Source organism: Hyla sarda, chromosome 2, assembly GCF_029499605.1.
Source record: "Hyla sarda isolate aHylSar1 chromosome 2, aHylSar1.hap1, whole genome shotgun sequence".
Lineage (NCBI taxonomy): Eukaryota > Metazoa > Chordata > Amphibia > Anura > Hylidae > Hyla > Hyla sarda.
In genome coordinates, this window is record NC_079190.1 from 314,385,882 (window position 1) to 314,399,512 (window position 13,631).

General features: G+C 43.1%; 1 protein-coding gene and 1 long non-coding RNA gene across 7 annotated transcripts in view; one reads left to right on the forward strand and one right to left on the reverse strand.

The window, feature by feature from the left end:
- Positions 1 to 13,631, forward strand: part of ELAPOR1 (endosome-lysosome associated apoptosis and autophagy regulator 1) — a 438,781-nt gene that overhangs the window by 241,607 nt on the left and 183,543 nt on the right. For all 6 annotated transcript variants that reach the window (XM_056557720.1, XM_056557717.1, XM_056557718.1 and 3 more), the window contains 3 exons: positions 5,133 to 5,261; positions 7,025 to 7,115; positions 8,827 to 8,932. In XM_056557720.1, coding sequence (XP_056413695.1) covers positions 5,133 to 5,261; positions 7,025 to 7,115; positions 8,827 to 8,932 — 326 coding nt within the window. The remainder of the gene's footprint in view (positions 1 to 5,132; positions 5,262 to 7,024; positions 7,116 to 8,826; positions 8,933 to 13,631) is intronic.
- The window catches only part of LOC130356345 (uncharacterized), a 122,660-nt gene that overhangs the window by 46,324 nt on the left and 62,705 nt on the right, over positions 1 to 13,631 (reverse strand). The gene's annotated exons all lie outside the window — the stretch shown is intronic.

Consider the following 13,631-nt stretch of genomic DNA (forward strand, 5'->3'; position numbering starts at 1 on the left):
GGGGGGGAGGGGGGGGAGAAATGCCAAGAAAGATTCTGCCGCATGGTGTTTTTTCGGCCAAAAAATGCTGCGGCCAGATGTTAGCTGTAAATCAATAAGAAATCGCAAAATTCTTATTCCACTTGGCGTTTTTCACTTTGGCTTTTTTTTTTAAATCTCTTTTTTTCATATTCTCCGTAATCGCAGCATGTTTAGCCACTGGCGATTTTTTTTTTTTTTTTTTTTTTTGTCAAAATCGTGGCGTTTTTCCCCCATAGAACTCTATGGGAGTGAAAAAACACCAAGAAAAACGATGTGGGTTTTAACTTTGGCGCTTTTGCAGGCAATTTTCATTCTTTTTTGGACGATCCAAAAAAGTGATGGAGATACCTTTTTTAAATAAAATTTCGTAGGGTACCATTAACCCCTTAACGACCCAGGATGTAAATATACGTCCTGATGAGGTGGTATTTAACGCACCAGGACGTACATTTATGTCCTAGGCATAACCACGAGAATCGGAGCGATGCCCGAATCATGCGCGGTCTTCAAAATAGGGGGATTTTAAACGTACTAATTTGGTTAAAAAGTTTGCGATTTTTTTTAAGCACAACAGTAATAGAAAAATATGTTATCATTGGTATAATTTTAATTGTATTGATCCGAAGAATAAAGAACACATGTCATTTTAACTGTAAATTGTACAGCGTGAAAACGAAACCTTCCAAAATTAGCAAAATTGCGGTTTTCTTTTTAATTTCACCACACACATAATATTTTTTTGGTTGCGCCATACATTTTATGGTAATGTGAGTGATGGCATTACAACGGACAACTGGTCACGCAAAAAACAAGCCCTCATACTACTCTGTGGATGAAAATATAAGAGTTATGATTTTTTGAAGGCGAGGAGGAAAAACGAAAACATAAAAATACAATTTTCTGCTACCTTAAGGCCCGAATGGGCTGCGTCCTTAAGGGGTTAAAAAAAAAAAAAAGATATAGTGAAGGAAAAAATTGTATCTAACGAAATGTATCTTTTTTATAACATAATTTTATATTACTTTTTTACCTGTTTTTAACCTGTTCGAGTCCTTAAGGACGTAGGGCATATGGATACGCCCGTGGGAATTCCTGTCCCCGGCGCTAGCCGGTTGGGGACCGGACCGGGATGCCTGCCGAAATCATTCAGCAGGCATCCCGGCACATCGCCGAGGGGGTCCTGAGACCCCCCATGTCGGTGATCGGAGAAAATCGCATGTCAATTCAGACATGTGATTTTCTACTATTCTGGGCTGATCGGGTCTCTGGTGACCCAATCGCCAGGAAAATAGGGATGATCGAAGCTGTCAGTGACAGCCCAATCATCCTGAGGGATAGGAGCGAGGATGCAGTGCTGCAACCTCCTCCTATCCCCTGCCATTAGTCAGCACTGAGTGCTGACCAATGGCAGTTGAAGACAGGGGGGTTGCCATGGAAACCCCCGCTCTGCCCACCCCTGGATGTCGGGCAGAACGGGGGGAGAAGATGGTGGCCGGTACCTGTGGAGAAGATGCTGTGGGGACCCCCGATCGTTGGTGACATCAGCGGAGATCAGCGGCGCAGGTTGGGAGGCGACAGCGTGGAGCATCAAGGGAGGTGGCAGTAAAGCGATCTTAGCTGCTGCCTTCCTAGTTGAAGCCAAACTGCAACTCCCAGCATGCCTAGACAGCCAAAGGCAGCCAAAGGGATCTGTTTATTTGGGCGGGCGGGGACCTAAAAATGTAGCCAACAATAATAAAAATGTAGTGTGTGTTTTTCATTTTTTTTTCTTTATTTTTTTTACATTTTTTTTTTAGGTAGTACTACTACTCCCAGCATGGAACACACTGTTCCATGATGGGAGTAGTACCTGTACTTATTAACAGTTCGCCGTTGCGATCTTCCTGTATAATGTATAGATGCGGTCGCTCTTGTATGGTCCCCTGCACTGACTTATATATACACATATTTATATTTCACACAGAGAGTTGTGATTGGCCAGATTGTTCCTGGCAATCACAGCTCTCTGTGGGAAATAGGAATATGTGTTTGTATACGGCCGTGCAGGGGACCATAGAAGAGAGGCCGCATCTATACATTATACAGGAAGATCACAGTGGGTGTCAGTAGTGACATCCGCTGTGATCTTTCCTTAATTGCAGGTACTACTACTCCAAACATGGAGCACACTCTACTTCATGCTGGGAGCTGTAGTACCTGAAATAATAGACAGATCGCAGTGGGTGCCAGAAGTTACACTCACTGCGATCTGTCTATTAATGCAAGTACTAAAACTCCCAGCATGGAGCAGAGTGTGCTCCATGTTGGGAGTAGTAGTACTTGCAGTTAAGAACAGATAACAGCGGGTATTACTACTGACACCCGCTGCAATCGTCCTGTCTATAGCAGAGATGCAGAGCGGCTGTATACATCTCTGCACTGTACTCCGGCCACTCACTTACTCATATTTCCCTCAGAGCTGTGATTGGCTGCAACCATCCGGCCAATCACAGCTCTGAGAGGAAAATATGAATGAGTGATGTTCTATTCACTGGCCGGAGTTCAGAGCACTGTCAGTCAGGACTGACACCCTGGGCGATATGTCTAAAGTACAGGTACTACTACTCCCATCATGAAACAGTGTGTTCCATGCTGGGAGTGGTAGTACTACCTAAAAAAAAAAAATTTTAATTGAGAAAAAAGTGAAACACACTTTATAAAAAAATAATAAAAATGGTGTTATAAAATATATACATTTTATTTAATAAACATTTTTCCATCACTGCTGCATACTTTTAATTATTTTTTTCGGTGCCCAACAAATTTTGGTTACCCAAAAAAAACTGCCAAGGTGCAATTTCCACACAAATGAAAAAATGCAAGAAAAAAAACGCCAGAAATAACGGCAAACGCAGGAAATTGCACTGGCACTTTTTCAGGCGTTTTTTCATGCATTTTTTTCTACCCAAAAAACGCAGCACAAAAAACAAGCAGAAACTTAGCCTTAAGTGCACTAAACGAATTCATACATCAAACATTGGTACCAGTCATGGAGGCAGTTAAAGCACCACAATCTGTTGTTTGACAATTGTTCCATTTTAAACAGATGATTGCTGTAGAGAAAGATAATCACAGTCCATATGATGTAGTTACCACTAAGGCTGGGTTCACACTGAGGAATTTCTGGGCAGAATTTCTGCTAAAGATCGAGCCGGCGGCACTAGGACCGTGTGGACTACATTGCCGTTCCCATAGATGGCAATGCATTTCTGAGCAGATATCCTAAAAGATATACCCAGAAATGCATTGCAGTCTATGGGGGCAGCAATGCAGTCCGTGTGGTCCTAGCGCCGTCGGCTCGATCTTCGGCAGAAATTCTGCCCAGAAATTCTGCAGTGTGAACCCAGCCTTAGGGTATGTTCACACTCTGTTCACACTCTAGTAATTCTTCTCCAAATCATCCAACAATGAAAGTTCCATTATCTTTATCTTTAATAGACTTTCCGCTTTCCTGTTCACACTGAGTAATTTCTGCTAGCAGAATTCTGACACCTAATTTTGTTCTGCCTAAAGAAAGAACATGTTTGTTCTTCAGGCGAAATCAGCTTGTAAAAGTCGATTGAAGTCAATGGGATTTTTTTCCTTAGGAAATCAGTTTTGACCATAAGCTGAATTCAAGGGGAAATGGCTGAACTTCCTCCATAAATTTCTGCTTCAACTCTGCTCCAATTCCGCTTCAATATCATGGCAAGCAAAAAATGACAGATTTCAACATTTTCCTGACCGAAATGATTCCTCTTGAATTCCTCTCCAAATCCTCAGTGTGAATATACTCTAAATAGGACATCAACATGTTTTTACAGAAGGTGCCACAAACTCAGGTCAATGCCAAGCAAGGAAATGATAATGCCAGACATGCTTGAAGGACACATTGTCAATGTGAATACTCCATAGCAGCCAACAATGATATGCCATACTGCAATAATGTGACAGCTGCAGCCAGTCACTGGCCTTAGTAGTCGCACTTAGTTGTGCCCAGTACTGATAAGTGTGCCATGGCTGCATGCAACCACTGGTAAGGGTGAACCACAGTGTCTGTGTTTGTTGAGGAAATGAAGAGATAAGCATTGATGTTTTTATTATTTTTTAAACAAATATCTGACTGCCGCTCATATCCCTAGAAAGAAAAACAAAACCATACAAACATTGTTAATGAAAAGTCTTACTAAACACTGTACTTAAAATTTGCCGGACACAAATGTTTTATATTAAATATTAAATGGGCACTCTCATTAAAACTGTTTGCTATTGCTCTCCTTCTCCTTGCTCTTCCTTACGGTAAATAAAAATCTTTCTAATGTACTTTGTTTTGTTTTGTTTTTTAAATGAAGTTTTCTATGTTTTATATGTGTTTTAAAAAAAGCTACCACTAGGTGTCTCCCCACTTGTCCAGAGCACATTTCCCCCCCATCTTTTGCACAGACTTTGGACTCCTGCTGGCCTGGCAGAAGTCCAAAATCAGGAAATGCTGAGAGGGGGAAGGGGGGGGGGGGAAGAGGGGTTGTGCAGCCGTAACCGATCATAGTTCTATCTCACATTGAACTGCTCTGGGCTGTGTGTAGCAGAGTGAGGGAGGAAGTTCTCCCCTGTATGGCTTCAGATGATGTCATGCTGGGTAATGCCCCTTCCCAGTCTGTGAATCTGACTGAGACTGAGCAGAAAACATAGAGCAATATCAAGGTAGAAAACGAAAAAAAATTATAAAAATAAAGGCATGGGGTGGTTTATCATGATGGGGGCAGTGAACTGGCAGTGAAAATGTATCATTAATCATGAGGTACTCTTTAAGTGAGGACTACTTGGCAGCTGTGTCTTTCACACATAAAACAGCCAGAGATCTGTGTCACCTCCCTACTTTGAATTCTAATAAAAGTGAATATAAGTTGCCACAACTGAACATTTGCCAGAGATATTTTATAAGCTGCATTGCAGGCATGCGACACTGTGATCTTTGGCTGTGTGTCCTGGCCAAAGTAGCCATATAGACTTCGGTATAGATAATAGAAAACTGTTTTTTTTTTTTTGTTTTTTGTTTTTTTTTGCTTAACAATCTTGTTTTGTTTCTCTTGTAGTCTGCAGGGAGTGCCCAGTTGGAACACAAGCTGCACAAGGTTTTGAGTATAAATGGTGGAATACCCTGCCATCAAACATGCACAGCACAGTCATGAGTGGGCTTAATTTTGAATATCAGCAAGAGGCAGGTGTGTAAAAGCCAGACATTTTTTAAAGGGGTACTCCGCTAGAAAACATTTTTTTTTTAAATCAACTGGTGCCAAGAAATTAAACACATTTGTAAATTACTTATATTAAAACATCCTAATCCTTCCAGTACTTATCAGCTGCTGAATACTACAGAGGAAATTATTTTCTTTTTGGATTTATTTTCTGTCTGACCACAGTGCTCTCTGCTGACACCTCTGTCCATTTTAGGAACTGTCGAGAGCAGCATATGTTTGCTATGGGGATTTGCTCCTACTCTGGACAGTTCCTGACCTGGACAGAGGTGTCAGCAGAGAGCACTGTGGTCAGACAGAAAAGAAATCCAAAAAGAAAAGTGATTCCTCTGTAGTATACAGCAGCTGATAAGTACTGGAAGGATTAAGATTTTTTTTTAATAGAAGTAATTTACTGTAATGTACTGGGGTACCCCTTTAAGCAAACCATGGATGAGCATTCAATCCTCATTGGTCAACCAGGGATATCCATGGATGCATAGCCTGGCTGGGCGAAGTGGAAACATTTGTTATTTATTATTCTTAAAGGGGTACCCCGGTGGAAAACAATGTTTTTCTAATCAGCTGGTGCCACAAAGTTAAAGGGGTACTCCAACTAGAATATTTTTTTTTTAAAATCAACTGGTGCCAGAAAGTTAAACAGAGTCTGGCCAGAGGAAGCTCGTATAACGAGCGAAACAGAGTCTGTTGCCAGACAGTGAATACCCCCCACCGTGATCCCTCTCTTCCCCCAGCACTATGTTTCATATGTGAGTATGCAATAAAGAAGCAACCTTGAAAAAGAAGCTTGGTGAGTTTGCCGACTTTTTTTCCTGCTTTCTCTACATGATGAACTGTGACATCTACAAGTCAGAGCACCACCTTAACTTCGAAGATCTCTCCGATACATCCCATTATCCATAGTCCTAGTGTGTACAGCAGCAGTGCTGAGCATATCTATATTCTATCATCATTGCATTAAAGGTCTGTAAATTACTTCTATTGAAAATCTTAATCATTCCAGTACTTATTATCTGTTGTGTGATCCACAGGAAGTTTTTTTTTTACCTTTTGAATTTCCTTTCTGCCAGGCCACAGTGCTCTCTGCCGACACCTATGTCCATTTTAGGAACTGTCCAGAGTAGGAGCAAATCCCCATAGAAAACTTATCCTGCTCCGGACAGTTCCTAAAATGGACAGAGGTTACATAGTTACATAGGTGTCGGAAGAGAGCACTGTGTTCAGACAGAAAATAACTTTACAACGTCCTCTCTAGCATACAACAGATGATAAGTACTGGTAGGATTAAGATTTTTAAATACAAGTAATTTACAAATTGGTTTAACTTTTTGGCACCAGTTGATAAAAAAAATAGTTTTCCACTGGAGTACCCCTTTAATTAAAGTGGGGCATGCTACAATATCTTTTTGGGCTATATTTGTAATAACATGAACATGTGTATTATTTATGGGAGGACAATTGTCTTTTGATCCTGTAGGCTAAGTTTCCACTTGTTTTTTTTTCTGGCAGTTTTTGGAAAACTGTCACTGCAGTTTTTGTGCCAAAGTCAGACATGGATCCATAAAGGAGGAGAAGTGTAAGTCCTTCCTTTATATGTCCTATTCCTTTTGAATACACTTCTGGCTTTGGCTCAGAAACTGCAGTGGCAGTTCTCCAAAAACTGCCAGAAGAAAAACCAAATGGAAACTTAGCCGAAGGCTGCCGTTCAAATTGTTTTTCTTGTTTTACAGGGTGGGAAGTGGCTGGAGATTATATTTACACATCTGCTGGGTCTTCAGATAATGATTATATGATACTCACAATGAACATTCCTGCCTTCAGGTAAAAACTGCTATAGTTTCCCCATATTTAGGTTAGGATACCACTGAGGTTTTTGCATTACGTTTTTTAAGGCTTATAAATGCCAGAAAAAACACCAGAAAACTGCCACTGTTTTTCCCTGCACTTTGTCGTTTTTTTTCTGGCATTTTTAACTGTGTGGAATTTGCCTTTTTGGCCTATTAGACGTTTTTTTTCCAAAATGTGTTGGGTACCAAAAAAAAGATGCAGTAGGGATGAAAAAAAAAATAATTTTGATTCATTTTAAATAAACTGTGTGTGTTTAACTTATTTTTCTAATTTTTTTTAAATGTTTTAGGTAATACTACTGCTCCCAGCATGGAACAGACTGTCTATGATGGGAGTAGTAGTACCTGTACTAATAGACAGATTGCCCCGGGTGTTACTCCTGACACTCGTCCATAATATAGCAAAGATGCGGAGCTGCTCTGCACAGCGCTTGCATCTCTGCACTATGCTCCGACCGGCCCCAGTGATATGAATAGAACATCACTCATTCATATTTTCCGCCAAGAGTGGGGATTGGCCGGATGGTGGCAGCCAATCACAGCTCTCAGCAGGAAATATGAATGAGTGATGTTCTATTCATATCACTGACCGGCCAGAGTACAGTGCAGAGATACGAGCTCTGTACAGAGCCACTCCGCATCTCTGCAATAGATAGGACAATCGCATCGGGTGTCAGAAGTGATACCTGCTGTGATCTGTCCATAACTGCAGGTACTACTACTCCCAACATGGAGCACACTGTGCTTCATGCTGGGAGCTTTAGTACCTGCATTAATAGACAGATCGCAGCGAGTGTCACTCCTGACACCCGCTGTGATCTTCCTGTATAATGACAAAACGGGGGCCGCTGTGTTTTTAAAGGGAACCTTACAGACAGAACATGCTGCTGTTGATGAGGGCAGCACACTATAGACAGGCATGCTGTTTCCAGCGGTTTGTCACTTCTGCAAGTATGTACAGTAGTTTAGTCAAACTTAAATACAGCACTGTGAGAGAGGAGTCCAGCATATTTATTAGGCACCGCTGCCCTGCCCATCTGCCGATGACTGACAGGCTTCACTCTATGCACAGTGAATAGGAGAATCCGGATGAATACACCAGATTCATCACTTGCCGCACTGGGCGCAAACATTCAACATGTACTATGTATTTGCGTATGAAAGACAGCTGGAAACAGCATGTCCACCATCGTACCATGCTACCATGTGGACATGCTGTTTCCAGCGGTCTTTCATATGCAGATACATACTACATGTTGAAGTCTGCAGTATGCCCCCAGTGCGGCAAGTGATGAATCTGACGTTTTTTATGGCGTTTTTGCATGAAAATCCTCTTTTTTTTTTTTTTGTAGCACATTTTCTCAAAGCCAGAATAGGGTGCTGTTCTCCCTGCTCCCAGATGTATTTTTTATGCAATAAGAGACAAATCTTCCCATTCAAAAGCAACAGCACCTGAGTGTGAGACCCAGTGCTGTACAATCACATTATGCTGGGTCTCACGATGGAGGTGGGTGCTGTGGAGACAGAGCTGGAAACTTTGTCTAATATAGCATAGTTAGATATGGCATAGAGAACGGCGCCACATTCAGGCATTTTGAAAAATGCCATGCACAGTTTTGTATTTTGTTTAGCTGGCCTTTCACTGCCTTTTTATTCATTTTTTATTTTTATATTTTTTTTTTTAGCACCCCACAGCAGTCGACTCAAGACAGAGAAAGTAATGAGGTGTCTCGAATAACATTTGTATTTGATATGAATTGCTCCATGAACTGCCAGCTTTTCTTTATGAAGGTATGTAACCTATCCTATTGAAAGTTACCTAGTGAAAGTTACTTAAAGGGGTACTCCAGCAGAATTTTTTTTTTCTATTTCTTAATATGCTCATCCTTTGGTATTGCACTACCATGCTTCACTTACTAATGCTGGGGATCAATATGTTACATCGTGGCTCAGCGAACCACTGACTGCAGTGGTGTCCCTCCTCAGCCAGTGATTGACTGAGCAGCACTGGGATTTATTAACCCCCAGAATTAGGTAGTGGAACACAGTGGAGACAAGCAGCATCTAGAGCAGGGGTTTTCAACCTGTGGTACGTGTACCACTAGGGGTACGCCACCGGTTGTTCGGGGGTACGCCAATGCACTGACAAATACCAGCCATGCATTGGCCAGTATTTGCCAGCGCATAGCAGAGGATGACCGCGGCAGCTCTCTGTACGGTAGCACGGCCGGAGCTACTGTAAGGGAGCTGCGTGGTTGCCGGGGAGACATTTCAACCTCCCATGATGTTGAGCGGAGGTGCCGCACAGCGCAGGGGGACGTCACGCTGAACGGGACGCGCTGTATGCACGTATAGGCCACGAAGCAGTCTAGAAGCACTGATAGGGAAGGGACTGAGATTGAGAGAGTGCAATTTTGGCTGTAGTACACTGGTGTCTACTGCTGGTGTTGTGCACATAAACTTTTTTAAGCATCCTGTAGCACATTTTTCTGCCCTCATAAGTGCATACCACATACATACATCTAAGTGTTGTACCATTTTGTTCCTTATAAAGTCTGGATACTGTGAAAGGACAGCCAAAAGTTCTCACCGGCTGGTGTTGTATAGAGATGAGTGAGTCTAATATCGCCTCGATTCTATCGCACGAATCGCATTAACCTCCATTTAGTGCAGTCCAGGTTTCAGGGCATCTAAAATGGTGGATCCACATGTGAGGACATGGGGAAAGGAATCCTGGGAAGGCAGAAACAAGGGTAGGCGAGAGGACCCTAAATCACATGCAGGATGCAGCCTATCAGCAGCCAGTCACCCCTGTGATGTCACAGCCCTATATAATTGGCAGTCTTATTCCAGCTAGTCACTTCATACTTTCACTGCCGAGAGATAGGACAGACAGTGCTGTGTGTTACACAGAAAAGCTTTTTCATCAGCGTTTCACCTCCTAGTCACGTCAGCGTTCTGGTGAACAGAGAGCAGTGCGTTTTTCAAAGATTTTTTTTTTACTGCAGCGATTAACCTCCCAGTCACTTTCTACAGCATTGTATTACAGAGAGGGGCAGAGAGCCGTGTGTTGCCTCATATGTTTGAACAAGCTGGCTCAGCTGGAGAAACCTTAGCAGAGGAGGGAGGAATAAGTTTTTAGCGCAGCTCTGTGTCTTTGTTCCACAACAAATGGTCTGCTGGTTATACTAGTCTGTAATATAATAATCTGTAGTCTATAATACATACCCAGCAGTCCATTCTTAATAGTCTTTGAGAGAGTGCAATTTTGGGTTTTGTACACAGCGACTGTGTGCTGCAGCACTGTTGTGTACGGCTGGTGTTGTGCATAAATACGTTTTTACAACGTACTGTAGCGCATTTTTCTGCCCTTATAAGTGCATACCACATACCTACATCTAAGTAGTGTACTCTTTTTTTACCTGTTAATCTGTCAAGGGCCTAAATACTGTGAAAGGCCAGGCAAAAGTAATCACCAGCTGGTGTTTTACTCCAATACTTTTTTAAGTGTACTATAGCACATTTTTCTGCCCTCAGATGTAGGTATGTGGTTTGCACTTATAAGTAGTGTACTATTTTGTACCTCTTAATCTGTTAAGGGCCTAGATACTGTGAAAGAACAGCCAAAAGTACACATCTGCTGTTCTAGACAAATACTGTTTTTAACGTAGTGAAGCGTATTGTACTCCCCTCATATACGCACAAAGTATGTCAGGCAGATCAGTGCCTGGACGTGCACAGAGGAGTGGCAGATGCCTGAATTCATCAGGCGCAGGCCGAGGTCACAGCAGACTAGGGGCAAGTGGCAGCAGGAGTTGCAGCGAGGGGTCTGATCTCTCAGTATCAGCTAGCGGTCATGTCTCGACTAGCAACCCATCTGCTGTCATCGATTGGTTAACACGGTCATCCACTTCATCACAAGTGACATCTGATACCCCCAGTCAACAGTTGGTGGGTTCCTCAGACACAACCCTCAGTTGGCATGGCCCTGGAGCAGTCTCTGTCCAATGCTGTTCCCTACTTTAGTCAGTCTTTCCGCCAGCAATCCATCAGTGAAGCCATGTCCAAGAGACTACATTATGCGCCCACTCATCCAACGGCGCAGAAGCTGGATGTGCTCCTGTCCAAGTTGTTGGTGCTGCAGTCCCTCTCTTTTCAATTGGTGGACTCTGTACCTTTCAGAGAGCTGATGGCTTGCGCCGGGCCGAGGTGGAGAGTCCCAAGCCGTCAATTCTTTGCGAAGAAGGCAGTACCAGCCTTGCACAATTTTGTGGAAGAGAGGGTAGGCCAGTCCTTTGAGCCTGTCGGTGTCTACCAAAGTGCACGGCAGCATCGACGTCTGGAGCTGTAACTTTGGTCAGGGACAATACATGTTTTTAAGCTTTATGGCCCACTGGGTGAATGTGGTTCCTGCACAGCCACAACACCAACTTGGTCCTGTGACAGTGTGCGATTACGCCTCCTCACTGTGCGATTCCGCCTCCTCATCCTCCACCGTGTACTCAGCCTCCACTGCACAGACAAGTCTCAGTGCCCCTTCAGCATGCCATATGTGCAGGGCACGGCGGTGTCATGCTGTTCTTCACATAGTTTGCCTTGGTGAACAGGGTCACATGGGAGGAACTGCTAAAAGTCATTCATAAAGATATCGGAGCATGGCTTACTCCACAAAAACTGGAAATGGGAACAATGGTGACTGACAATGGGAAGAGCATCTTGTCTGCGCTGCAACAAGCAAGGCTGCGCCCTGCATCGCACATGAGTTCAATCTGGTTGTGAAGCGGTTCCTGAAGGGTTCCCCCCATTTGCAAGACATCCTAACAATGGGAAGGAAACTTTGCATGCACTTCAGCCACTCGTACAACACAAAGGACACCTTCCTTGAGCCACAGCGTCAGAATGGTATCCCCCAACATAGTCCGATTTGCAACATTGCCACACGTTGGAATTCCACCCTCCATATATTGGACCGACTATGCGAACAGAGAAAAGCAATCACCGATTTCTTGATGATCCAAGCGGATAGGGGTACTCCCCTCTGCAACTTCAATGTCCACCAGTGGCAGCTCATACTTGACACCGGCCGTTTGCTCAGGCCCTTTGAGGAAGCCACATTATTAGTCAGTTGCCAGGATTACGGGATGAACAACGTCATTCCAGTGCTTCATTTCCTACAACACATGTTGGAAACGATGGCTGGTCAGAGCACTGGAGATGTGGCGCCTACATCTCACGGCCACATGAGCGCTGTGGGGGCTGAATTGGAGGATAAGGGGCACAATGGAGCACAGTTTAGGTTTTGCGAAATGGGCAGTATGCAGTGGAGATGGAGGCAGGGAGTCCCTCCGAGTCACTTGCACAAATGGCACGATGCATGCTCAGTTGCTTGCGTAGTGACCTCCGAATTGTCACCATTCAGCAGCGGGATGACTTCTGGCTCTTCACCTTTTTGGACCCTTGCTTCCAGCACAAAATGGGGGCCTTTTTTACACCAACTGAGAGAGAGGACAAACTGACCTACTACAGAGACATCCTAAGTGAAGGGAACCTACAACATAGAGGGAGAAGATAGTGTAGATAGAGAGGGGGACTTATCAATGTACTTGGGGGTGGAGCGGTGGGAGGGGTTAGATTAGTTAATAGGGATAGGCTTCATAGGAAGAAAAAACATACACCATTGAATTGCATGATGACTAATGCCAGACGTCTGACCAATAAAACTGACGAACTGGAGTGGTTGATGTCTGAAGAAAATTATGACATAGTGGGTATAACAGAGACTTGGTTGGATGATAGCTGTGACTGGGCGGTCAACATACAGGGTTATAGTCTATTCAGGAAGGATCGGACAAAACGGAAAGGGGAGGAGTTTGTATGTGAAATCGAGTCTGAAGGCCCCACTACGGGAGGATATATGGAAGGGAAACGATAATGTGGAGTCATTATGGGTAGAAATATGTGGAGATAAAAATAAAAAAAATCCTTATAGGGGTTTGCTATAAGCCACCAAACATAATGGAAGGGGCAGAAGATCAATTACTGAGGCAAATAAACAAGGCAGCAAATCAAAATGATGTGATAATAATGGGGGACTTTAACTATGCTGATATAAACTGTGAGACTGAGTCCTGTGAATCTGATAAAGGAAACAGGTTTCTGAGTATAGCTAAAGACCATTATCTGTCCCAAATGGTACAGGGCCCTACCAGAGGGGGCGCCCTACTGGACTTAATATTAACCAACAGACCTGACAGAGTAACTAATGTGCAAGTAGAAGGATACCTAGGAAATAGTGATAATAATATAATACATTATAACTTGTTCTTCAATAAGGGAATCTCTCGAGGGGCCACAAAAACAATGAACTTTATGAAGGCAAAATTCGATCAACTCAGAGAAGCCCTTAACAATATAAAATGGGATAATTTCCTCAAAAAAAGCAATACTGACACTAAATGGGAGACTTTTAAAAATATCTTAAATTCTCAAT